At 39.4% G+C, this 27,217-nt stretch overlaps 1 protein-coding gene across 5 annotated transcripts; it reads right to left on the bottom strand.

Moving 5' to 3' along the window:
- Nucleotides 1-250: 250 nt before the first annotated feature.
- ZNF711 (zinc finger protein 711) lies at nucleotides 251-24,323 on the bottom strand. 5 transcript variants are annotated; one of them, XM_079961166.1, is made up of 9 exons: nucleotides 24,184-24,323; nucleotides 19,515-19,612; nucleotides 17,471-18,001; nucleotides 8,712-8,870; nucleotides 8,084-8,230; nucleotides 7,268-7,405; nucleotides 5,611-5,658; nucleotides 4,650-4,793; nucleotides 251-3,053 (listed from the first exon to the last, which is right to left on the bottom strand). In XM_079961166.1, the coding sequence occupies exons 2-9, from the start codon at nucleotides 19,591-19,593 to the stop codon at nucleotides 1,876-1,878; spliced, it is 2,424 nt and encodes an 807-aa protein (XP_079817292.1). In that variant the 5' UTR covers nucleotides 19,594-19,612; nucleotides 24,184-24,323; the 3' UTR covers nucleotides 251-1,875. The 5 variants fall into 5 exon arrangements, with proteins under 5 accessions (XP_079817292.1, XP_079817293.1, XP_079817291.1 ...); XM_079961167.1 differs by lacking the exon at nucleotides 24,184-24,323 and adding an exon at nucleotides 23,296-24,115 and having other exon boundaries at nucleotides 5,611-5,655; XM_079961165.1 differs by lacking the exon at nucleotides 24,184-24,323 and adding an exon at nucleotides 23,296-24,111.
- Between the last annotated feature and the right edge of the window lie 2,894 nt (nucleotides 24,324-27,217).

Raw genomic sequence — 27,217 nt, 5'->3', positions numbered from 1 at the left:
TAAAATCACACACTAACAATTACATGAAAAAAGTCTTAACCACTATCTTTTTCTGTAAATGAGAGTTCTGTCTTTGCACTCTTAATCAATTACAATTAAAAAAATAAATCTGACGCTTACTGTGATTGTGATTTACAATAAATCCTCAAAAACAGTGATCAGGATGTCAACAATTAAAATTCGAACTAAATGATGAGTAAGCAAAACAAGTATCTAGCCTGAGCAAGGAATGCAAACTTTTTCAAGAAGCTTGGAGTGCAAGAGATGCATTTTATTGTATGCTCATTACAATGAGTAACACATTTTGAAATAATAGTCCCACATAACAGTGACAATCTTATTTTACATCGTGTACATCATTTTTTACAGCCACATAAAACACAAGGTTTCCCAAAGTTAACTTTCTGAAGTTTAGAAATATAAAAAAAATTTATTCTCAAGGAACTGATTCTCATCTGGTGCAAAAACAAAGTATGAACATTATCTGAAACACAAAGCCACAATATAGTAGCATGAAGTAAAGTTACAATTTATTATGTGAACAGCTGTGTGCAAACAAAAAGCAACTTAAAAAAAAAAGTTTTAAAAAAGTACACATTATATGCATAACATTTATGAACAGTTTTTAATTATTAAATAGCCCTAGACCAGCTTGTTATATTAAGCGCCATTTTGATTTGCAGCATGCTAACACAAAGCATTGTTTAAAGGGATGCATATTTCAAATGTATACACTGTAAACTGAAGATCCACCTCCAAACTCTAGCGGCAGCATATTGTTCTGGTTAAATACTGCATATATAACTTTCTTGCAGATTGAAAATGCATGTTTATAGTATGGTATATGTTTTGTATGAATTGATTAAAAGGTGCAATTTTCATTTCTATATGGAAAGATTTTTAATTTGCAAGGAAGGACCACAGTAGTCTACCCTTGCCAGGAACACTGCCCCCTAAGATTCCCTAGGCATTTCCAACTAATGTAATCTTGATACTCTTTTTTGAAAAAGGAAAACAGTAAAATAGCAAGAAAAACAGTGCCAAATCATAGCACCAACAGCCGCAGCCATCAATTTTTTATTCTTTTTCAAAAATATTATAATAATTAGATCGGCCAAAAGGTAATTTTTTTATATCTGCCATACTGAACATTCAACTGCAGTTTTCAGATAAAAAGGGAAATTATATACACACACATCTTCAATCCTAGTACTGAACAACACCTTTTGAGCTCAAAAACAATGCTGTATTTTTAACACCATATCCTGCGATAACATAGGTCAGCAGCTCTGGAAAAAAAAAGTTTAAATATTGCTCATTGAACCTAAATAAAGGAAGGAAACTATGTTTCCTGGTGAAATGTGTGTTTGCTTTAACAACAACAAAAAAGACAGATCTCAAAATCTAACCAATTCTTGTTTCCCAGCACAGTTAAAAAATGTAATGACAAAGCAACTGACTTCTACCTGCATATTGTAGACTTGCCATAGCAAACATTTCTAAAAACTCCCACCCCCAGTTTTCATTAAGGATATAAATGGCGTTATTGATAAAGGGCTAAGATAACGGTCTTAGTATTTTCTTTAGCTTAATTATATATAACACTTTAAACAGAAGACATTCAAGGTCTCTTTCCGCAGCTTTTCAAACATTCATCTCTGCATTTTATAGTGTTCTTTAGGTTTTGATGAGCAACAATCATAGGGCTATGAGATCCCCTGTCAACCCTAATACTTTTAAAGACTTGTAATACAAAGAATGTAAAGTTATGATTTAATATCAAGCTTTGAAACCAGGAGAAACAGTTCATGAGAGTTTTCTTCCCCAATTAAGCAGATCACAGTTTCTAAACCGTTTTCTTCTACAGCTCATATGTTACATTAGGGCCTCTTTGTGATGCCTCATTATATGCTGATTTTTCTCTGATGGTCTACGGAATCCCTTTTTGCAGTACTCACACCTGTGCGGATAGTCTTTTGTGTGTATTGATATGACATGCCGCTTGAAGCCTGATGCATCTGTAGTGCTATACTCACAATACTGGCATTGATAGACTTTCCTTCCACTGTGGGTCTTCATGTGCTTCTTCAGTTCAGTTTGTTGCCTAAACCCTCTCTTGCATCTTTTGCATTTGAAAGGCAGGTCCTTAGTGTGAACTGAGAGAATATGCCCACTAAGTACAAAAGGATCTGAAGTCTTAAAGTCACAGTGCCTGCACTGATGTACCTTTTTACCTTTATGCGTTTCACTGTGCTTCTTGAGCTCCGATGGACGGTGGAAACCTTTTTCACACACCTCACATTTGTGAGGAAAGTCCTTTGTGTGAACAGATATTATGTGCCGTTTCAGGTCACTCGAGTTGGTGCTCTTGTGGTCACAATGTGGGCACTGATGAGTCTTATGCCCTTGAAACAACTCTGTGTGCTGCTGGAGTTCTTTCTCATCTGTGAATGCCTGCGGACAATGTTCACATTTAAAGGGCAGGTCAGTACCATGCTTGGTTTTGATGTGTGTCTTCAAATTGGACTGATCAGCACAACGAAAGACACAATGCTGGCACTGGTAAGGCTTCTCCCCTGTGTGGGTCCTCATATGCTTTTTGAGCTCAGAAGGATGGCGGAATCCTTTCCCACACTCAACACAAACATGAGGGAAGTTCTTGCTGTGAACCGCAAGCAGATGTCTATTAAGCAGTCCTTGCTCTGCTGTCTCATAGTCACAATATTTGCACTTGTGCAATTTAGGTTCCTTGTCCCTTAAGATCAGTTTATTTGAACTCAGTGGGCTTGCTTCTCTGTATCGCCTGGTGTACTCTGTGAATTCATGCGTTTTGTCAACTTTGTTGATGAGCTTATGGCTTTCCAAATGATTATGAAAGCTTACTTTCTTGTTAGTTGTAAAATCACAGTCTGTGCATTGGTATTTCTTCTTAATCATGTGATCTGGGTGGTTTTTCATATGCCTTTTCAAGAATCCCCTGGATTTAAATTTTTTCCCACATATGTGACAAGGGTAGACGGTTAAGGGTTGTCCATCAGGACCTATTATAACAGCTGTTTTAAACAAACAGAAAATATTATGAAATAAATTGTAACAAGAAAAAGAATGATTCTGACATCAATGAAGCAGAACACAGTATCATTTTTTAAAAAACACCAATCATGTAATGTTTTGAATAAAGAACAGAGCAATCCAAAAGTGGGAGAGTGAGAATTAAAGGCAGATTAATTGCTTTTTCCTATGAACAACTAGGTTCTTGCCAGCAGGGGAGAAAGTATTGGGCCCCCACATTTTGCCTTTTTAATGTTTAATGGATCACCCTCTTCTAGGGTCAACCTCTCTCCCATTCACTAGATCTTAAGAATCCTATTACGACTAGAATTTGTATTTATTGCTTATAATACTTATAGTCTTTTCACTTTTATTCAACCATATTTTCAATTCTTCATAATTTTGTCAACGTATGCTGAAATTTACTGCTGATAACAATTAAACAAATCTTCACTTCTGAGAATTCACCAAAAGGCACTAAAATTTAACACTTTTACAAAAGAGACTGAGGAATGAAAGACAGTTCTTGTGTCCAAAGCTGAAACTAAGAACTTCAAACTTAGCAAGCTTCTAGCTGGATAAGCTCAAAACACTTGTCATCAATATTTGGGCTAACAAGTATGGAGATTAAGTCCTAAAACAATACCGGAAAAACAACAACTTTACATGGATGGCTTTCAAAGACAACTGACCACCTCAACCAAAATTCCAAAGTCAGGGTAGTACAATATTCCAAAGTGGAAAAAAAAGTGTGGTGCTAGAAGGATGATGGTTAAGTCTATTTCCCTGTATCAGTTTTTGTTTGAAAAATGGCGTGGGACATTTTTACCAACACATTAAGTTGGCCGGAACAAAAAAACTTCCTAATAAGGCATATTCTATGCACCCTGGTATTTAGAAGCACACACAAACATCTCCAAGGTTTGGGTATTTATATGTATTCCTGGATAGTTTCTGTTTGACATTTTTACTCCAGTATTTTACACTGGCTGGGGTAAAGAAATACTTCTATTGAAAAATTCAGTTGATTTCCTTGGAATTTTTATGCGGAGAATTTTTATTTTTGTTTTCAGAAAGAAAACTGTAAATGTAAGTGGCTGAATTACCGAAACATGGATTTCTGCTGTGCAAATGACTATGTCCCATAATGACTACACTGTAGTCTAATATTGTGTAAATTCTACAATGAAAAATGCACTGAGTGGTGGTTCTTTGCCCTTGCTGATTTTTTAAAAAATAAATCTTTGTGCTGGCTGTGCACAAGCTGACAGTGCAACACAACAAAGAATAATCTCTTATAAATTACCTTTTAGAAATTTCCAATCCACATGCCTCCTACTATGTTAATATAACAAGAACTTAGCTACGGCTGAAATACTACATGAACTTGTAGTATAAGAAAGTCAGGAAATACTCTTCTGACTATGCAGCTAATAAGATAAGAGAAAACTGGATGAAATCGTAAGGTATCTTTTCCCAAAAAAGAAAAACTCCTAACACTGTAAGAATACGGAATCAACTACACTTTTATCTTCTAATTTAAGAATGCTAAAAGCTACAGATAAGTAGGTAAAAGCTAGCCAAGGAAGTCGTTTTACCTGTTTGCCACTGCCTTGCTTCCCCTCTCCTCCTTTTCTTGGCTTTCTGTTTAAGCAGTCTGTTTGTGCTAATGCTATCACAGATTTGCAGGAATTGTGTTGCATTAACATTTTTGTTTTCTAATCTTGCATCCAAGTTGGTTCCTGATGTAAAAGACCAGATACGCATCACAATGTGGCAAGAGGCTACCTTATAAGAGCTTATTTTGAACACTGAAGCTGTTTAGAGAAAGGACCATCTGTTGCAATTGTGTTTGCACTGAGATTGGGACAATGGGATTCTGCTTCATCATAAGATGCTAGAAACACACACTGGATAATAGCTACATATATTTTTTAATACAACACACAGAAAGCAATGATTTGCTTTTGTTTCTATTCATCTTACACAAGCTGTTCTGAAGCTAAGACTGTGAAGAACAGGAGGAAATACTTTGAATTAATAAATGAAAAAAATGTCAGCCAACATCATTCTCACATTCAGGCTGTGATCATATGCACGTTACTAGGAGTAACGCTCAATGAACTCAGTGGGGTTTATTTCTGATTAGACATACTTAAGGTAACATATTGAAAAGAACTCCTATAATGAAAGATTCACCGGATCCAGCACTGGGGATAGAGCAGAAAGGCACAAAAATTGCTCCAGCATAGCTTCTTCTTGCTTCCTTTAGCATTTTAATGGAGTATTTCATCCAAAAATGAAACAGAGGTAGCTGCTTGTAAGAGCTGGTGCCAAGTTTAAAAGGAAAGAGGGTTTGTTTTGGGAATGTCACAGCAGGGCTATTGACAGCCCTACGCAAGGGGCTGGTTAATATCATAATTGTGTTTTCATTTACATTGAAGTATCTGCTGTATTAATATTAATGCGCCAATTCTTATATAGTTGCTGATGAAGCCTAAATGTAGTTCTCAACATCTTTGCAATACTAGACATATGAGCAATTCTTCATCTACTGACCTGTTGTTTGACAGTCTTCATACCTCCGGGGAAGTCTTCTATCATCTCCTAGGGGAACAGGTAGTTCATTGAAACAGTTCACACATTCCAACTGCATGATGATTTCAAAGCAGTCCAACACAGAAAACAACTAAGCTAATCATTTCTATTTCCAAGTTACTTTTTTACCAAACCCCCCCCCCCCAAATCTCACACTAACTTTCACTTTAGATACATGATTTGCTGTCAGTTGCTTCAAAAATAAAACTTAGTAATAGACACTGCTTTCCAGACATTCATCTTTTTTATGCTATAAATGTAGTGTCTACATTATTATTTTTCATTACACACAAAAATAAGTAGCAACTAGCCTTTAAATGTTTGTATGAAGCTATTCTACAAAATAACATTTGCACATTAGTTCACAGCATTAACAGAAACACTATACAACTTGTTAGCACTGAGCCTCTGATTTGTCAGAATCATATGAAGCAGCCTTACATGGAGTGTGACCATTAGTCTTTCCTAGTTTTGTCAACTTTGACAGTAACTTTCTAGGGTATTAGATAATTGTCTTTTTTAGCATCTTATACTTGCGACGCTGTGGATTTAACCTGAGACCTTCTACAAGCAAAGCATATTCTCTACCACTGAGCTACCGTCCCTTCCCATAGGAACATAGGTATGTGCACACATTGCTACACATCAGCGGTTGTTTGGCTAACTAGGGCCTTCAAGCTACAGGCTAACCCTCTGTATTCCCTTTGCCACAATCTTTTATTCCAGTGCAAGGATTCAGACAAGCGTATATATATAAGAGGGAACTAAACAGAATGAGGAAAGTTAAAAGGAAGTTTAAAAATTATGCTTTTGCTCAGCCAGTTGTGAGGACATGGGACAGGATGGAAGACATAACAGCAGTCTATACTGCAGCAGACTTGGGCTGCTTAAAAGGGAAAATGTTGGCACTTTAAAAAACCAAAAGGGCAAAATATAAGAGCTTTTCTATTCTGGAGACCATACCCACAATTCTGACTACCAGAATTAAATTGTTGTCTGGTATGGAAAGTGTGTTAACAGTATTTGTGGACCTCTGCTTTGTACAGTGGTCAGATAGCATATGACTTTTGTCACATTTGTAACATCATTTGAATTTGCCATCTAGTGAGAGGTTTTTTTAAAAATGAAATATATATTTGTATTTTGGGGATCTGGGTTTCAAATGTTTGTCTAATTTCATTAGGTGAATTCAGCCAATTTTGTAACATTTTCTGGAAAAAGAGAATGGGTAGCACAGGGGTAAACCTCAGAGGCCTAGGAGCAGCACTTTGAAGTCTAAGTGTAGGTGGGCTGACAATTTCCTATAATTACAAACAGAATATGCAGACACGTGCATGAAAATGGGTTCTTTGAGCAAGTGTTTGAAGTTCCCTTACTATTTTTAAATATTAAAACTTAAGACTTAATTCTGAAAGCTTCATTTCAATTGCCACATGAACTGCTAAAGGCAGAAAGAACTCTGTAGAGTCTTTAAAACAAATCCATGGTCCTCTGTACAATACGTTTTATTATGCTTTTATGTCCACTAAATGTTAAAATTATTATTTGGGTAGAGATGGGTTAGTACAATTAGAAAGGAGAGAAGGGACTCTCATGAAGTCATAATCTAGCATCCTACCATAAGCAGCAGCCCATGCAACAGGAACAAAAGTTTTATTCACACCAGTGTCTTCAAGCTGTGCTTCAGGCAGCGATGTTGCTTCTTCTTCACCAACAATAACCTCCATGTAAACTTCATCAGCTATTTCAGCACAACCTATATTTAGTTTTAAAGGGTATATAAATTAATGACACTATATATGCCATTTTCCAGCTTTGCTCAATTAATTCCAGCTACCAATCTATTTGTGAAAATCCAAAATCAGAATGCCAGATTCATGAAATTGCCATCAAGAGTTCCCCCTCTATGTTCAAGACTACAAACTGATACATATCTCATAGGAAAGAAGCCCACTTAACTTGGTAGGGGCTATTTCTCAGCAGGAGCAGACAAGAGGGGAGGGGCACACCTACATAGCTGACTTCCTGTTAGTGGGGTCAATGTGCATACCAGGAAAAAGCTCTGATGGGAAGGTTGGTGCAGTACAGGCTGCACCTAGTTCTAAATAAAAATGCTGAGGATTGCATTTCAAAGAAAACTGCCCATCTATGTATCGGATCACAAGTCCATGATGTGCAATATAGTGCAAACAACAGCACACATGACAAGGTTTGCAATGACCTCTCATTTGCGGTTGATTGAATTTCAGCTTGTTTGTGGACTGGTGCATGTAACCTAGGCGGGGTGTGTGTGTTAGGATCTCTATCCTCATTTTAAGTATAAAATAATCATATAACAATATAGGGATAAAATCCCTTCATGTTCACAGTGGTTGTGGGGGGGAAGAGAAATGACAAGATTACTTTCTTAGCAACACAAAAATATAATTCTTACCAATATCTTCATCCTCTTGAGAGGAATCTTTAACAGCCATATAAACCATTTTCTCTCGCTGTACTCTGCCGACACCGCCTTGCTCTAAAACTCCAGTTACAGAATGCCCATTATGAAAGTCACTCTCTGTTACAATTTCTGTTCCACCTTGAAGAGAATAAGTAATTTTTATTTGATAACGTTTTGATAGGAACAGTAAAATGTTTCATTTCTTTTCTGTGTGCTTGATGAAATAACAAGACAACAACTGTCATGGGGGGGGGGAGACAGCACGGTGGGGCAGCATTTTAATTTCCATTTAGCATGACAAATTGTCATGGGTTGGACATATGGGAGAAAGGAACAAACTCAGAGGAGTCCTTACAAGGGCATGGGGAAAGGGGTTGGTTCTGGAAGTTGAGTGAGATAGCCAAGGCAGAAGCTGGGGGTGCTTCAAGCTATATGTAATCTATGGGCAGAGTTTTCATGGTTTTGTTTTGGTATCTTAGTTATTTTAGATTCACTTATGAAAGACAATGGAAGGAATTTAATTGGAAACCACTACGAAGAAGTATCTGTTTTACACAATGTAAGCAACTGGATTTTGTAAACACTACAAACTAGCAACATCAGAAGTTGTGATACTTACCTATTTCCACATCATCCTCAGCTTCAGCTTTAAATATGTAAACTTTAATGACTTCAGAACCAAAACCATCATCTTTAGATACATCATCATGTGAAACCTCAGTGCTGATTTTTAAAGGTGTGTTTCCAATATGGTCTAGCTTTTCCCCAACATCATCCACTATAAAAAACAAACAACAATAAAAACCAGTTAGAAGGAAGCAAGAAGCAAGTATTACCAATGTTGCTCAATTGTTCTTAGCTTGTATATGCAAAACACAACATGATTTGCAACAGAAAGCTGGCATGCAGACCAATCACCTTATTTTGCCTGTTTTGTGAATATTTCACATATGAATAGATTTGTTTTATTTTACTGTTTTAATAAATTTCACCACCAAAAATTACAAGCACACTGTAGAAACGTGTCTGTTACATTATAATGTCTGATTAAGCAACAAATAACTCAGAGTTGTTTTTGTATTGCTGCCCCTTTCTCCATAGATATATATAGAATTAAAGGGTAGGCTTGTCCAATTTTAAAAAGGAAATTAACACAGTATATATTTTCTTTGCAAGATTTTCAAAATATCAAACAAATCCAAGATGTGGCTTGCTTTCCAGACTATAGCATTCTGAAAGATGACAGAGTGACAGAACAACAGTATAAAATGTTAGCAAGTCACCCTGTAAGGGTGATGTAAGACTCCAGGAGAGATGCAACACTTCAGATTTATAAATCAGAACAGGATAGCATTATCACTCCAATATACCCCTTCCCGACAGGCATTATTAAACTTATGCCAAACTAACCTTAACCATGGTTGGCCTAATGAGGGTTCTTTCTTAACTCAAGTATGCTAAACAATTCTAGATATTGATCAGTATGAGTTGTATTCAACCAAGTCCTACTCAGAATAGACCCACTAAAATTATGCATGTTAACTTCAGTGGGTCTACCCTGAGTAAGACTGGTGTTGAATGCCACATTATATCTTGTTTAACTATGCTTCAGGCCAGTGCCAATGCATATCCTAACCTGAGTTAGACTTACAGTGCAAGCGCAGGAAGAAGAATGAAAGAAAGCATTTGATATGGCCCTGTTTCTCATCTCTTAATCATGATTTAAGAGATTTGGAACACTACTTCTATATTGAGCTTAATTCTGAACTCATAAACAACATACCAATTATTCCCTTTCAATACTATGAGCAGTATCATCTAGTCAAGGTGCTTTAAACTAACAAAATTCAGTAAAATTTCCTTTGCTGGAACTTGGAATTAAATGCCCAATATGACACCTCTCTGCAATTGGTCAGCAATAGGCAAATAGGGCTCATTTTCACATAATACATATTTACATCTACTAATGATATGTAACACTTGAATTTAACAGTGCAAATTTGTGTGTGCTCATATTGCCTGTGCTGGATGTCATTTAATGATACCTGCAGAACAGCAGCAGTATTTGGTGTCATTGATGAAAGTGGTATTTCAGAAATCTGTGAATGTATCAGAACACTGCTGGAGCTACTGAAAACAGAACTAAATAAAAATAAAAAAGCTAAGCACTATTTTTGTTTTTAAATTTATCAGTAATGCTATGGTGAATCATTTTTTTTTAAAAAAACTTCCTTGACTGAAGTTATTTTTAAATGGGTGCTTGGTTTTTTGTTTGTTTTTTTGCAAAATGGGCATTTTCCATCACTCCTTATGCAACCCGCTTGTGAGAGAGGGCATCTCTGTGGCATAGAGTAGCTTTCCCCAACCTTTGGTCCTCAGATTTTGGAATGCAGCCTCTGTAATCCCCGCCAGCATGACCAGTGGTTGAGGATGATGAGGACTGCAGCCTAATACCTGGACTCAAGGCTGAGAAGTTTGGCAAGCATAATGGGAGCCTTTGCTGATCAGAGTAAATAGCGTGCATGCTGAAAACTTGGGGGACTGCATTATTGGGGGATCTCCTCCAATTTGCACAGGAAGGGAGGATCGTGGCACCAGCACAAAAAAAGAGTTGTTCTTTCAAAAATATGGTTAATAAATAACTCCTTAACTACTCACTTAATGGAGAACCTAATCCCAGATTGGAACAATGAACATTTTATTCTTCTATAATAGTCCCTTGTTTTTAAAATGCAAAGTATTTTAAATTCTTTTTAAAATTACATGGATCAGTATAATCAGTATACCTATGTCACAGTGGGATTTTAAAAAGACAATATTCTCTATAGAGGATATTGGTGATAAAAAGTAATGTGTAAACGCTTGTGGCTAGAAAGCCTAAGAATTTCAGACTATTCATTAACAGTGAAGCGATAATTCAGCAATCAGAAGATGTGTACTCAAATGTCAAAACTAAAAGATGGCAAGCACGCATAAAATGTGACGTTTTTGAAGATACAGTGGTGCCCCGCAAGACGAACACCTCGCAAGACGGAAAACCCGCTAGACGAAAGGGTTTTCCGTTTTGGAGGTGCTTCGCAAAACGAATTTCCCTATGGGCTTGCTTTGCAAGACGAAAATGTCTTGCGAGTTCCTGCAGTTTTTTCCCCTCCCCCCTTTGTCTAAGCCGCTAAGCCACTTATCAGCTGATCTGCTAAGCTGCTAAAAGCCGCTAAGCTGCTAATAGCGCTAATCTGCTAAGCCGTCAATGGGCTTGCTTCGCAAGACGAAAAAACCGCTAGACGAAGAGAATCGCGGAACGGATTCTTTTCGTCTTGCGAGGCACCACTGTAACATTAGTGCCTTGCCTATTGTTTTTTTCTTCTGTTTCCTTCTTTCAAGTTTCTGGTTGAAAAACCCCGTTTGATGGAGAACAGCCTGGTTTTGCAAATTCTCATGCACTGGTTTAATTTTAGTCATCAAATATAATTCTCGGAGAACAAGTATAAGGCAATAAGAACATAAATGTGAATCATAAGACAAAGAATGCCATTAAAAAATTCAAAGTTCCTGAGATGCTAAATGCATAGGAATAAGCAAAAACAAAATGACAATGCTTAATCTCTAGCTGAGAAAAAAAGTGAAGAAAAATGGGCATGGAAGGGGGACCTCCAAGATGTTTTTGAGAAATGAACCAATCTAGTTGCTCCTACCTGTTGGTGTTCTTAGTCAATGAGTGAAGTCAGAGCTGTGACTGATGAGTTGCTTGGATACTAGGCAACATAACATTTCACCCTGCACTTTAGTATTTTTCTTACTTCTGTCTTATTTGCTAGTCCTTGGATCCATATAACTGCTGTTCTGTTTTGTTTTGCTGCCTGCCAGCCACACAGAGCAATATGCAGGTAGCCACTTGAACTGCTTAAAAACTGGGAGTAGAAGAAGCAACTCCCCAATAACTGCCTGTGGGCCATATAGAACAACTTTTTGAAAATGTGAGGAAAAAAGTATGGGAATCCTGCTGATGCCGCACTGTTTGTTTAGTTTGCCTGCTGGAACATGCAGCGGAAAGCTGCTTGAGAGGCCTCCACTGAATACAGGAGTGGGTGTGGATATGGTAACCCTTTTCTTGTTTCTGCTGCATACCCTACAACATGGATTGTCCCAAAGTTGTGGGATGGACTCATTACAGAGGTGTCATAACAACAATAAATTAATTCTCGCTATTCCAAAATTGTGGAAGCAGTAATGCTGAGTCATTATTTTTATCATCACATTTTTCCTGATTGTTTCCAAGTTGTTGTTGGGGGTGCATTTTAGAGGCATCATTATCATCACGAACTTTTCCTCCCGTGTGGTGCCTAGCAAGGATTGCTCCCAATATGTTTTCGGAAGGGAGTGTTCAGTACAAAGGCCAGAAAAATTACTATTATCATCTCCTCATACAGCCCTAATTTTGAAAAAAAACTTCTAAATGACTCAAGCATTGCAATGTTCAATGCCTACTGTGGTGAGTTTTATATTCATTTTGTTATTTTCCTTGTCTATCTATTTTTTCTATTCAATGCAGATAGCAAGAAAAGAAAAGAAAAGAAAAGAAAAGAAAAGAAAAGAAAAGAAAAGGCTTGCCAGCTAGCATCATGCCTTTATTTGTGGCTATGTATGTATATGGCTGGCTATAGTAATTTAAAATTATTTCAGGATTCAGTTATATTTTATTTTCCAGTTCTAATCTACAGCAGCACACCAGCAACAAACATAACATCCAAGACTTAACAGCGTTTGGAAAAGTAGAAAGCATTTTAAAACTTATTTGCTAACGAATTAACACAAAAGAAGAGCTTTTCCTCCATTTTTGAACCATGTTCTATTCCTGTCTGGTTTCTTTTTCTGCTCTTTTGGAAGTGCCAGCCATTTTCTGACTGGTGCCCTTAGCATGCTCTTAAAATTCCAAATGTTCCTTCAGGCCAAAATGTTGGAAACCAGTGGTTTGCATGTCATCCAAACCAGAGAGGTGAAGGTATCTCCTCTTTATCCACCAAGGTTGTTTTACAGGTGTGTATTGTAGTTAAAGAGGAGAGATCTTTTTTTTAAAAAAAGAAAAACTTTTATTGGTTTTCAGAAAAGGAAATACTCCCCAAAAGTAAAATACAAAATATAACAATACAACCAAAAAAAGAGGTAATTAGCATGTTATATGGCTTTCATATTATTATTATTATTTTAAAAAATTCTATACCACCCTTCATTCGAGGATCACATATGACAAAGGTGCTAACAAGGAGAGACTTTAACCACAATCCCTGGTTCTGATGACATACTAAATGAAACACTGGCTTAGATACCACTCTATGCTGAAAGGACTGAGGAGAAGCAAAGGAGGTACAAGTTCCTCTCTTGAAACAAGCAGGTTTGCACAGTCCTAGCAAGCCATAATATGGTGAATGAGGTTGCTGAATTCCTAAAAAAAAAAAAAAATCTCCTCTGTAAATTTCAGTGCATGACTTATGCATGAGATGAGATTAGACATTATGTCACTGAGTTGATGATAAGAACTGAAGTATTCCAGTGGTCAAGTGTAATTATATTCTTCACCATTTCTTGCCCATTTATCCTATATAAATGTATTCTATCAAATAGTAACTATATGGCGTGGCAGGTGGGGGGAAGCCAGGAAAAATATTTTTATCACAAAAATAGTACCTTCAGGTAAAACATTAGTACCAGCATTATTGTAACACATTAAAAAACACATAACTTACCTCTCTTTCTCTCCCAAACATTTCTGTTTAAAATTGTTAAGTCTTGCCTGAAAGGCAGCAGCATTACAACAGGCAATATAATAATGAAGTAGTATCTTGAAATGATCATCCATGGTTCAAAGGTGTGTACCACACAACAAATTAACACCTGCTTAACAAAGTCCTTTAAACATAATAAAGTTTGCATCCAGTCACAAAATGTCTGCAATGTAGGATATTTTAATTGAATATAGTAATTTCTGCTTTTAGAATGTCTAGTGTTGCAGACAAAACACTCTTCCCTGTTCAGGTGGTTCAAGCAGTAGAGAGTGCAGTGGTACCTTGGTTTAAGAACAGTCCTGTTTAAGAACGATTTGGTTTACAAACTCAGCAAAACCGGAAATAGTATCCCAGTTAGCAAACTTTACCTTGGTCTAAGAACGGAATCCAAACAGTGGAAGGGCACCAGCGGCGGGAGGCCTCATTAGGGAAAGCGCGCCTCAGTTTAAGAATGGTTTCGGTTTAAGAACAGACTTCCAGAACAGATTAAGTTCATAAACCAAGGTACCACTGTACTAACATTTCTTTCCCACACATGCTGCCTTAAAAATGTGGAACAGTGACATGGATTTAGTCAGATGCAAACAGAGGAGACATTTAAGATACAGTCCTACACACACTTACCGGAAAGTAAGCCTGACTGAACTCAGACAGGATTACTTCTAAGTAGATATTACATTGTTAAATTCTACTGAAAACAGCTGCTTGAAAAGAAAGCTTTTCAGCTGGAATCACAGGAAGTCAGGAAATAACATACTGTTTCTGAAGTAGTTATCAACGTTCTGTGTTATTTTTATTTATTTATTTATTTACTTATTTAAGGTGTTTAGATATTGCTTTTCGGGTAGACCTTACAAGTGGTTACAAAACATTAATTTATCACACTGTTGTTGTTTTTTCCATTTTTTAAAGCCCTTGTTACAGAGACATGTTAGGTGCTTAAAATATTGGAAACAAGGGGTCAAATAAAAATGTCGCAAACGTGCTCACATTTTTCAACTCTTGCAAGGTATTTTAAGGGATGCTACCATTTTTTTTGTGTGTGTGTGTGTGTGTGTAATACTTCAGACACTATAGAAATGTACTGTATCGATCAACCAATTCCATTCAATATGCACACTTTGGATTCCTCCTTCAACCCATGCTTCTTTCTCAACAAAATATACCTAGGTGTAACAAGATTTGCACAGACATCATCATAATTATATAGATATGAACTAAATGAAGAAATTTCAGTTTCATGCATTAATAATCCCACAACTCTCCTCACCAAAATTTTCATTTTAAAGTAATAGCTGCAGGACTATAACTTTCTGGTCTGGTCCACATAGTAAACCCATTAGTGGAAGAAACTGAATAAATTCTGTAAATTCCAGTTATATTATATTGTTGCTCTCAGCACAAATAAGTGTGAAGGGATTGTTTGCAAGAGAAATTCTGCAGAAAAGCCTGTTTACCAAAGAAGAAAAAGGGTAATATTTGCCGCCTCTAACTTACCTTTTCAGCTGTTTCCAGATGTGAGATGTTCAGATTCACTGTAGATTGCCAGCTCTCAATTCATATGATGTCTCAGCATACACTATGCTGGTGATGTCACACCAAGCACAGAAGTCCATGAGACGTAGTTTTACAGTTGTGCTTTTATTAAGTAAGTTTAAATTTGCTTTACCTAGGTTCTATCTCAATAGAGGAATGTATTCTTAATTTTAGCTAACTATGCAGCACCATATTGCAGGACTAGGTAACTTTTGGCCAGCATAGGAGATGTGGCTTAGCCACCCATATTATGGCTCAAATAATAATTTCTGAACATGTGGTCTACAGCATGTGAATCTAAACATTGCTTGTAAGAAACTCCACTACCATTCCAGATTGCCGTGATGACATTACTGGTGGTGGAATGCGAAGGGAAGTGGCGTGACACCACGAAAAAGTTGTCAACCTACTATACTGTAGTAAGCAATAAGAATAAGATTGGACCCTGTTATTACTAGGTTTTTTTGTTGTTTTTATGATACTTTTTGTTTTTACTGTTTTCATGTCTGCATTTTTGTATACCACTTAGAGACTTTCAATTTTAAGTTGTTTAGAAATTGCTTTAAATAAAATAACAGATTTTTGAAAGAAGCTGGTAGTGGAATATTATGTTACCCCTAAAGAACAGCTGCAATGGGTAGCATAGGATTACCAGTACTGTGCATGCAGGGCTATCATATGGATCAAGAGCTAGCAATCCACTGTGGGTGTTTGAACATCACAAACATAAAAAACAAAAACAAAGAGATATTTCATTATTTGTGTGGGGTTTTTTTTTTAGCTTACACAGACTGATGTCTTCCTTGTAACAGTTGTCATACCATGTTAGTTTCCCTCAGCAAAATCAACAAAGGAGTCTTGGTGGCACCTTAACAGCAACACAAACATCTTTCTAGCTCAGAAAACCCTGCATGCATCTGATGAAGTGGGTCATAATCCACAGAAGCTCATGTCATGGTAATTTTGTAAGTCTTTAAAGATGCCACAGGTCTGTTGTTCTTACTATCCGATCTTCAATTCATGTACCTTGGAAGTCGAACGGAATCTGTTCCGGAAGTCCGTTCGACTTCCAAAACGTTCACAAACCAAAGCATGGCTTCCGATTGGCTGCAGGAAGCTCCTGTAGCCAATCAGAAGCCGCGGAAGCCCCGTCAGACGTTCAGGTTCCAAAGAATGTTCGCAAACTGGAACACTCACTTCCAGGTTTGTGGCATTTGGGAGCCAAAACGTTAGACTTGCAAGGCGTTCGGGATCCAAGGTACGATTGTATTGCCACTAATTCCCATAACTGCCCATTATAAAATTAGTTTTTTGTTGTTGTTGTTTTCAAATTAACCTTTAAAAATGTCTACTTATTTAACATTGAAGTATTCCATTTGGAAATGTGTTCTAAAGAATGCAAAGAATTGAAGTGTTGTATGTGCACTGCTATGGAAGTTTTTTGTTTTGTTTTTGAAGAGTCTTTCATAAGAATTGTCAAGTCCTCCCAGCCATGGTTCCAAGAATATATATATTAGAATGTTGTACTGTTCCCATAAACCTCTTTAACTGTGAAAACAAAATCTCACTGTGAGCTGTATTCTATCCTATCGTGTTCTTCTGCTGATAGAAGGCTCTTTGATCTAAGAGGTTTCTATTAGCAGAAAGGGAAGGTAGAATTTATTTTCTCAAATTCTCTTTCTTCTGCAACTCCTCCAAAATCTGCTCAAGAGAGCTGGTGAACCCTTTGGAAGTGAAGTAGGAAGTGTGAATAATTGCAGGAGAAAGGGGAATTTGCAGAAATTTCCATTTTGGCTCATGGAAGCCTCTTCTCAATCCAACAGTATTCTTTAAGCAGAGGGGTACAACTGGATAAAGATTTATGTACACTAGCCACCTACCGCTACTAACTAGAAACCATTTTTAAGCAGTATTGAGTATTTTACGGTTGTAATGCTATTTCTTCCAAAATTTTATTGGGAAAATTATATTCAAACTAACAACCAATTATACTTCATAATCTCCCATCACTGGATCACTTCTAGTCTGAACAGACTCAAATGTCATATAAACCTTAACTTACAAGATATCATTAAGTAGTCTTCAGATGTGCTCTTGCCATCATCATCATCTTCAGTCTTTATAGTAACTGTAGAACCAGGAACAGTGCCAGCTGCCTGAATCACAGTTTCTGTATCTGAATTGGTTACAAGAACCTCTTCTGAAACCATTGTGGGAGAATCTGCTCCTGACACAGAATCTTGTACCACATGTTCCAAATGACCATCAGGGCCCGTAACAAGATCAGCCACAAAAACCTGATCAGGAACTCTAACAGTTTCTGTAATTAGATCTGAAGTCAAAACATGATCACTGGTATCTAGTGCTTCTTCAATAGCTACATCAGCCTCCAACACAGATTCAGGAACTATCACCCCTTCTGTGACAACATCAGTTTCGGTTATGATGTCAGGTCCTTGGACAACTTCAGCCGCTAAGCCATGATCAAGAGTTATTCCATCATCTGTGACAACATCGGAAACGAGTACAGCTTCAGGAACTGACACAACAATATGATCTCCATCAATGTGAGCAGTACCAGCCATTCCAGCCACTATGAAACAAATGTAAATGAGATAAAGTATTAATAGTTATATTGCTGTAGAACAATACTAGGCATCTAAGAAATACATAGAATGAATGCAGTCAGACAAACTACTCTCCTACCTTTCATTACATTTAATTTTAGTTTAAGGAGGGCATATTAGGAGAGTGTTCTGTAATTGAGCTATCCTCCCCATAGGTAGGATAGGTGACAGTAGCTCATGTGAAGTCTGGTCTTCTGAAGGGAAGGGAAGGTTTTGCTGGAAATATTTGATAACCATATTCAGAAAAAATGGTGACATTCAATAATGTCCGCTTGCTTGTGCAACAAAACTCCACTACCACAATGAAGTTTTTGGTTTCTATTCTCCAGCCCCCAAGATCTGCTCCAAAGAGTCATCCAACCCTCTGGATCATATTTTAGGTGCACATGAAGACCGCAGGGTGAGGAGACAAAAGAGAAATCCCACTACAGGAGCAGGCACCCTCTTGTGCTATCCTAGATATCACCCAATGCTTAAGGAATTCAATTAAGTTGTTCAATTATATCATTATGCATATAATGATCAACTTTGGCAAGTATTTGTGCTATAGTACAACACACCTACTAGAGATTAAAAATCAATACATTCAAAGAACTTACTTCTGAGTATACATGCTTAGGTTGTTATAGAGCAATTCTATACACAAGACGCTGGTGTAAAGCAAGCCAGTATAAGTTAACAGCTTACACCAGAAAGTTACACCAGATCCAAATGCTATTCAGGAGCACAGTTACTGCCCTAAGTCTGGCAGAGAGAAAACAAGCCTTACAAATATATATATATATAGAGAGAGAGAGAGAGAGAGAGAGATAGTACCTTTTTTGCTAGCTTGACGTATGCCAGATCACATGACTGAGCTGAACAGGTTACGATCCAGCCTAAGTCTCTCTAGTTCTGCACACACCATGTTATTTTTACAAGACTTATGCCAGCTTAAGATCCACTGGGCTCAAGTGAGTCAGTTGAGTTACAGCTGAGCTGCGATGAGGGAGATAAACTGGTGTGCAATGAATGAGAGAGTTAAACCAGCATAACCTAGCTGTGCTGGAATCTCCTGGATGAGCTGAAGATTTGATGGATCCTAACCAACTCATCTTGGCAGATCTAGTTATAGAATTGCTTTTCTAGTATATGGAATACAACTAATTAAAAAATAATTTTAACTCTCTACTGCCATCTAATATTGCGGATTCAATTATTTCAAAAATTAAATACAAGAATATTATAAACAATTGTGTATACTGCAGTCCATACACATTCCCCATGCCTCTGGTCTACTAAGGCAGCAAGCCAGCAATACTGCTACGCAGAAGAGGTAGCCAAAAGTGTCAGCCACCCACTGTGGTACAGCAACTCTCAGGCTCCTCTCCTACTATCTATGCCATGTTTTGCACCCATGCCATTCATTATTCATTCATAATATACAGCAGGTGATTAGTAAACAGTCAAGTTAAAAATAAAAGTTTGTTGTTGTTTTACCAAAATCCTGCATAATCATAGTGTGAGGCATTTTGGACTCCTGTGTCTGCAACCCAAGACTTCCACCACCTGGATCCATAATCTTCTATGCTCACAAACTGAGAAAAGAAAGTGAATAGAAATTACTACTTGTAGTAACATAACTATCTTAGAATGTGTTTCATACAGAATTCAGTGCACACATATTTAGCAAGTGCATGTGTGCATCTTCTTCTTACTAGACTTTACACCAAGAGCAAATATCAGCATGATTCCTCAGCCTCTCCTGGTAGGGCAGGGGAGATAAAATAATGAATGCATTTATTTTGTGCTTTGACAGCTAACGATTTTTGTTGCAGTTTTTGCACATTTATAGAGTGTGAAATAGTAAACAGTCATGCAACAGGTGTGTAAAGCCACTGGGACAAGGCTGCAGCAATAATTTTACCACCACATAACAAAGACCATTTCAGGTTCTCTGTCCATAAACATACCTGCACAATGACAGCTGCCAGAATCCTATACGTGCACAATTGGAAGGAAGAAAAAGTCCCAACCAAAGAGGAATGGGTTGCAAACCTAAAGGACTATGCAGAACGGGTGAAGTTGAGAGTGAGAGACCAAAGTGACCAACTTTTTATTGAAGAATGGAAACCCTTTTTGCAGTATTTGAGAAAAAACTATACTCAAAATTATGGACAGGATTTGAACTATGAGCAGTGGATTGAGAATGACAATAAATGTAACAAAGGAAACATGTATTAGATAGTTTGACATATAATACAACAGAATATGGGTGGTAATAAAAACAGCACAGAGGTAAGGGTGGGAAGTCACCTTGTTCGTTTTGCAAAAGAAACATATCTTGAATTTGAGGTTAATGTGTTTAAGCTTTTAAAATTGAATAAAATGTATTATTACATAAAAAAGGAATATGTAGCACCTCACACAGGTATGAATCAACGCATGGTATATCCCTCAGCATTGTTAACACTTGTGCCTATGTTCACCAGAATCCCACAGTGTCTGAATGAGACAAACTGGAATCTTCCTGATTGCCCTACCCTTCCTTTCTAATCATCCTTCAGTCACGGTGGGCCAGTGTGAGAAAAAGGATGGCCCCGAGATGGTCCAGTCAACAGGGCTTTCCTCTTACATTTTACTAACCATGCTCTAACCTTGTGGAGCAGTAAGTAGCAACCTGCCTTATGCTGAATAATTAAGGCTTCCATTTGTTGCCCACATCCCAAGGAGTAACTTGGGGGAATGGAAGATATCACCTATGTGATTTCAGGGGCTTATGACATATTTATTTATACCTTAACATTCTGACCATGCACACAAAAGATAATTTCCCCTTATCTTCCAACAATGCATGTTTACAGGTAAAATTAACTGAGCAGGGCCTGAATAGCCTTGTTCAGTACTGTATGAAAAGGAGTGCCACCTAGGAGGAGTACCCAATCTAGCAGATCAGGACAAGTGTTCCCTCTGTGTGAGAAAGTGAATGTGTTGCTTCATTTTTATATGTGAGAAGAGCGTATGACAGTGACAGGAGACCCACCAAAAGTCATATTCACAAGGCTCAGAAAAACCTGGAGCTAGCCCTGGTTCAATGGGGCTTGCTCCTAAGAAATGTCCACAGCAAGGGTAGGCACATCTTTCTGTTAAAGGGCCACATCTGGGTACTGAAATTGCAGGGTGGGCAATAAATAGCACTGCAAGCATTACACTCATGAGGGATCCATCTTTTTGCAAGGCATATAGAGTCCCTCCTGGGCAAGACCACATCCCTGTCAACAGCAGTAACTCTGAGTCACTCAGCTGTTAGGCAGCAAATGTTTGCAGGTAGTTGGGTAGTTGTTGTTTTTAAGTGGCTGCTGCAGCTGCAATTGTCTCGCCCGCCACTTTCCCAACCAGCACAGCAGATGAGCTAAGCAGGACCAAGTCAACAGAGCTGCCATTAGGCACTAATAATAATAATAATAATAATAATAATAATAATAATTTATTACTTATACCCCACCCATCTGGCAGGGTTTCCCCAGCCTTTCTGGGTGGCTTCCAATAAGAGATAAAAAATACATTAAAACATCAGTCATTAAAAACAGGGCTCCCTTCAGATGTCTTTTAAACATCAGATAGTTCTTTATTTCTTTTTAAAGTGTGGAATTACAGGTGCTAATAAAGAAACACCTAAATTTTGTACAATTATTTTGTACAACCAGGCATTTTGCACAATTAAATACAAATGGAAATGTCCAGGACAAACATATATGGAAAAGGACTTGACCTACCCAATGAAGACTATGGATGCAAAATTATACTTCCCCAGGTAAAAATAAACTATGCTTGCTTGCAGTAAGAAATCTAGGTCTACAGCCCTACTGAATGTCAGCTGCACTTACTTCCCACAGCAAAAAAAGTCTGTTGCAGCAGAACACAAGATCAGATGTTTTTAATCATATGCATCCGATGAAGTAGGCTCTAGGCCATTGAAGTTTACAGCATAAATCTGCAGCATCTTAAGAAAGTCAAAAGATTGGGTTGGGATTTTTTCTGAATCATTTCCCAGGAAACCCGAACAGGCTAAGCTCTGCAAAACTAAAGCACACGGGCGGGTGAGTTCCAACTGAACTTAAAAGTAAACATGCAGAGGAGATCGGACTGCTTATGAGAATCAAAAACACATGTTCGAGACCAAGGCGCATTGCTTTGCTACCTAAATTTATATGCTTCATTTCTATAAGGCTTCTAGCTTGCTATTCCTCAGCGAGCAACAGACAGCTGGGGAAATGCGCGTGCATGGGACGGAGACGCGCATACTATATACAAACACACACAAAAACACACACACACAATTCTCCTCTTCCTCTCGCTTCCAATCAGCGCCCGTGATGAGCAAACAATAAAGCGGCGCTTTGGAGCCCGAGTCGGGCAAAAGGGGGTGGGGTTGTACCCATCCTTCCCCGGGGCGGTGTTGCGCGGCCGAGGAAGGGCAGGGAGCCAGCGGTGCCTAGCGCGGGGCCCGAGAGGAAGTACGGCAGCGAAGGGGCCCGTCGGCTGTGGGAGACAAAAGACTCTCTCGGGGAAGGCGGGAGGCGGCTTCCACCAGGGACAGCTCCCCTAGCAGGAGTTGCGAGGTGGGAAAGCAACGCTTTCCCCGCATCGCCGGGCCTCGTCTTCACCGGACTGCCGCCGCTTCCTTCTCTCTCTCCCCCCACCCTTTTCTGTCGTGCTTCTACGTCCCGCGGCACTATGAGGCGCAAGAGGGAGGACGGTTTGTCTGATTGCTACAGCCGCTGGGTGTCAGTCAGCGGGCGGGCAGGCATGTGTGTGTGTGTGTACGCGCGTGTTTTAAAGAGCTTCTGTAAGGTGGAGGGAGACGAGGGCCTCTGCCGAGCTGCGCTTCTCTGCTGCAACGGGCGCCATTTTATTTTCCGCCATTTTCTGGCTGCCTTCGGGCCCGGCCACAGCCCCGGCCGAGCAGTATGCGGAGGGGGAGAAGCCCGAGCGCTCGCTCGCGGCCGCCTGGCTGTGAGGCGCGAGCCGGTTCATACGCTTCGTATTTTTGCTTCGTTCGGTTTTTTAAATAAAAAAAAAAGGCGGTTGTTTAGATGAGCGGCCCTGTAGGCCTCGGGGCGCGGCCTGCTCCGGGGCCTAAGCGGCCTGGCGCCTCCTCCCCCGCCGCCTCCCCGTTTTTTAAAAAATAAAATCGAATTTCTGCTCAATTCCCTTGTCGCGGCTGAGCGCACATCCCCTTCCCCGCTTCCCCCCACACCGCCGCCGCTCTCCTCCTCACCTTCGCTTGGCGGGCTCGGGCCCGAGCGGGTGGGAAGTGCAGGCCCGAGGACCCGGCCGCCTCGGCTGTCGCTTTTCGGGGCCTGGCATTCGGGGTCCGCCAGGTCCGAGGCCTGCACCAATCACAGGCTAGGGCTAGGAAACGGCAGGCGGGCGGGAGCGCGCGCGGCCTGCTCACTCGCAAACTCACTCCCCCCTCCCTTTCTTCACCCTCGGCCCCCCCCCCAACGCAACCACCAGCAGTCTCGCGACCAGCCGTTGCTGGAACACACGTCACCCAGGCGCAAGCATCAACCGCGCGCACTTGCGCGCCCCCCTCATCTTGTTTAACCCCCCCATCTCTCTCATCTTCTGAGACCCTGCCGCCGCCGCCGGTGTCCAGAGCATGCGTAGCAAAAGCGAATGAGGCTTTCTATATGCCAGTACTTTCCTTGCCATTAGTTGTCGCGCGCGGGGAGGGGGAGGGGGGAGCACAAGCAAAACAAAAGCCAGTCGAGAGGCGCCCTGGATTGACTGCAGTGACTGGGGAGGGGGGAGGATCGCGGGCACCGAAGATGCGCGAGCGCTCGGTGGTCCGTCGCTTCACGCCATCGCTGACCAGAAAGGAGAGGTGATGTGGTCTTGACGATACCTCAGAAAAATAAATGATGGAAAATAACCGACCTGATTTTTTGGGTTGGGGGTGGGTGGGTGGATACGGCAGGAGTTCTGATCTCGAAACCCGCCCCAGTCAAAAAAAAAAACACGGGAACTTAACAGGTCATTTCAGCAATAAACGATAACTGAGTTTGGTACCTCAAAACGCGTCGAATGGTTATTTCAAAGAGGCAATAAAAGGCACGGCAGGTGTCCCCCTCCCCACAAAAAACACACAACTGAGTTTCTCTACCGTTCGCTTTTTCTCATGTACAAGTCGTGATTCTTGCTCCCCCAACTCGTTTTTAAACGTCGCCCCGGTTGTATCTGGCCAGCCCTTTTAGGAATCTTTTGTCCCCCTCAGCGGTTGGCAAAGGGGTCGCGGCTGCCATCCTAACCAAGGGCTACTTTGGAGTAAGCCTTGTGGAACCCAGTGGGCTTGCTTTTTAAGTCGGCAAGCCTTCGGAACGCACCCCAAGCCTCGCTGAATATTCAGCTGGGCTTCGGACGCACAAGATGGCGCTGTTGCTCTCCTTTACTGGAGAGTTTCCTATTTGAAAATAGGAAACAGCTAATCACCCTGAACCCAGAGTATTTTAGGCTATAATCCTCGACACACTAATTACGTTCACTGAGATCAAATAATAATAAAGTTGGGAGGAACCCCAAGGGTCATCTAGTCCAACCCCTTCTATGCAGGAATTTCAACGAAAGCAACTGTGATAGATGGCCATCCAAACTCTGCTTATAAACCTCTAATGAAGGAGACTCATACCAACTTCTGAAAGCTTTTGCCATCATAAAGTTCTTCCTAATGTTTAATCAAGAGTCCATTGGACAGGAGCAGGAGAAAACAAAGTTTGCGCCATCTTCCATGTGAAAGCCCTTTAGACATTTGAGGATGGCTATCGTATATCCTCTCAGTTCTCAACTTATCCAGGCTAAACATTTCCAATTCAACCATTCCTCAAAAGGTTTGGTTTCCAGGCCCTTGATCATCCGCTCCTGCACATATTCCAGCTTGTCTGTATCCTTAAATTGCAGCATACAGAACTAGACACAGAAGACCAAGACACAATAGAGCATTACCAGTGGTATTTTTCTAGAAGGTGCCATGAACTACCTGGGTGAAGGGATGCTCATAAAACTTGCTGATGACTTCAAAATGGGATGAGCATCCCTTCAACTCCTTCATCCAAGTATCTCCATAAAGACGTTGAACAAGACAGAACCCTGCACCCCACTTGTTTGTGCTATTAATATCCATTTCAACACATAGCAAATGCTGTATTGATTTTAACACTTAATTGGAAGCCACCCAGAGTGGCTGGGGTAACTCAGTCAGATGGGCGGGGTATAAATAATAAATTATTATTATTATTATAGCAAATAAATTCTCTTCCACTCTTCCATTTTATTGATAACAGATTTGAATTCAAGTGTGAATGGATCATGTTTGTGATTTTTTGTATCATTTCTATTGATAAAAAATGCTATATAATACTTTCAAAAATCTGATTTGTATTGAACAAGTACTTTGTCCTGAATATCCCACCAATGGAAAATATAAAGGGGGGGTGGAATTCCTACTTTCTCACACAGTACACAATTTTATGAATCTCTACACGCCCCCATTTACCTTTTTTCTGAACTAAAAAGCCCTAAACACAACCTTTTCTCATATAGGAGTTTCTCTAGCCATCAACAGTTAGCATGATTGGGAATGGTTCAAAGATCCACACCACAGCATGTGGTCTACTGGCAAGACTCCCCTGGAACTACTATAGAGAGGAGACAGATTCGCTGGGGGGGGTGCATGGAGAAAACCGGGACTCAAGACTTGTTATTAAGATAAGAAACTGCCAATATGGTGATACAATCAAGCTCGGTAAACACCATGCCAAATCCTGCCCAATGCTCCCAATTTTTATTGGATCCCAATAAGTTCAATTTTGCTATGAAGTAGCCAAGTGAAACTCAGTAAAGCTACCAGTAACACAGTTTTAAAAAACCTCACTGACAACTGAATGTAACTGAAACACATTACATATTACTTGATATACAAAGCTTAATAGAAATGAAATGAAATGAAAATAAATTAAATGAAAAAAATTTAAATGAAAATTGTAAATACTATTAAATAGAATTATGAATGATACAAAATTCATATAGAAAATGGAAACAATGGATATGATTGGCATATGGGTTAAAAAGTAGCATTCAAAGTAAATAATGCAACTCCTACACCTGCAGCTAATCTAGTTGTGAAATAATTTGAAGTTCCTAGCATATTAGAGCAGTAAAAATTCACTTACCGAACGTAGACCAGGCCCTGTTCTTACCACAGGCAACGGACACAAAGCAAGGCAGATATCAGCAAGAAGGAAAAAAAATACAGCGATGTGACCTCCTTCGCTCCAAAAAAGTTAAAGGAAGAGCGCAAGAGCTGGGTTGCTTTTTAACTGTTGAGCAGGCGGAGCAGGAGGGTTGGACCTTCCCACCAGTTGCTCTATTCATAGGGGTGGACCAACATAAAACCCATATGAATGAGCTAAGGGCAACCTGGTTGTATAAGCAGTCCCCCCACGCAATAACCTTTGTGAAACTTGCAGAGTTGGCTTGCAAGAAGCGTTATGCCCCCACGTTGTTTGGGTTACATGTACGCTTTCCCACATGTACGCTAATCAAGCTGCACTGCCAAGCTCTTCATGAGCTTTTTATCAGAAGCAGCAAAAGTGTTCACAGATCCAAGCAGCTTTCACAGGAAAGACACAGACTGGCATAGCATAATCCATATTGATCCACCATGGCTCATCTACCGTGTGCATAAAATACACCTTAACTGCTGGTTGTGATGCATATGGAGGTCCAGCAGGGCCTGGGATTAACAGCCCTGATAACCTGTTAGGCTAAGGTCTATGGATAGCACAACCTATTGGATCAAATTGTCTCATCCATATTCATTGAGCAACACAAAAGAACATAACTACTCTCTGAAACATTTAGTATCAGAAAGTCTGCATCAAAATACAAACAACATAAAAGCTTTCAAATGAACACATTTTACAAGGTGAAGATAAAGGTAAAAATCAAAGAATGAACACCATGAAAATGAAATAAATTACCGGATCCAGGGTCTTGGAGCCACTGGTGCCCAGTCTCACTTATGATTATATTGCCAAAAGCCCAGTTCTGGAAGCGGTATTGGTCTTAAATTATATAGAGTACATTCAGCCTGATATCTAACAAAGTGCTTGTTGCATTTTGCAAAATATTCAGATCAATTC

This window comes from Podarcis cretensis, assembly GCF_951804945.1.
Source record: "Podarcis cretensis genome assembly, chromosome: Z".
NCBI lineage: Eukaryota > Metazoa > Chordata > Lepidosauria > Squamata > Lacertidae > Podarcis > Podarcis cretensis.
This window is presented reverse-complemented; position numbering and strand designations above follow the sequence as displayed.

Coding starts and splice junctions, on each gene's coding strand:
- ZNF711 (XM_079961166.1), bottom strand. CDS start 19,593: ATGGATCCAGGTGGTGGAAGTCTTGGGTTGCAGACACAGGAGTCCAAA. Junction 7,406..8,083: donor TCAAGAGGATGAAGATATTG/GTAAGAATTATA, acceptor AACTAAATATAG/GTTGTGCTGAAATAGCTGAT. Junction 4,794..5,610: donor TGAAGACTGTCAAACAACAG/GTCAGTAGATGA, acceptor CTTTTACATCAG/GAACCAACTTGGATGCAAGA.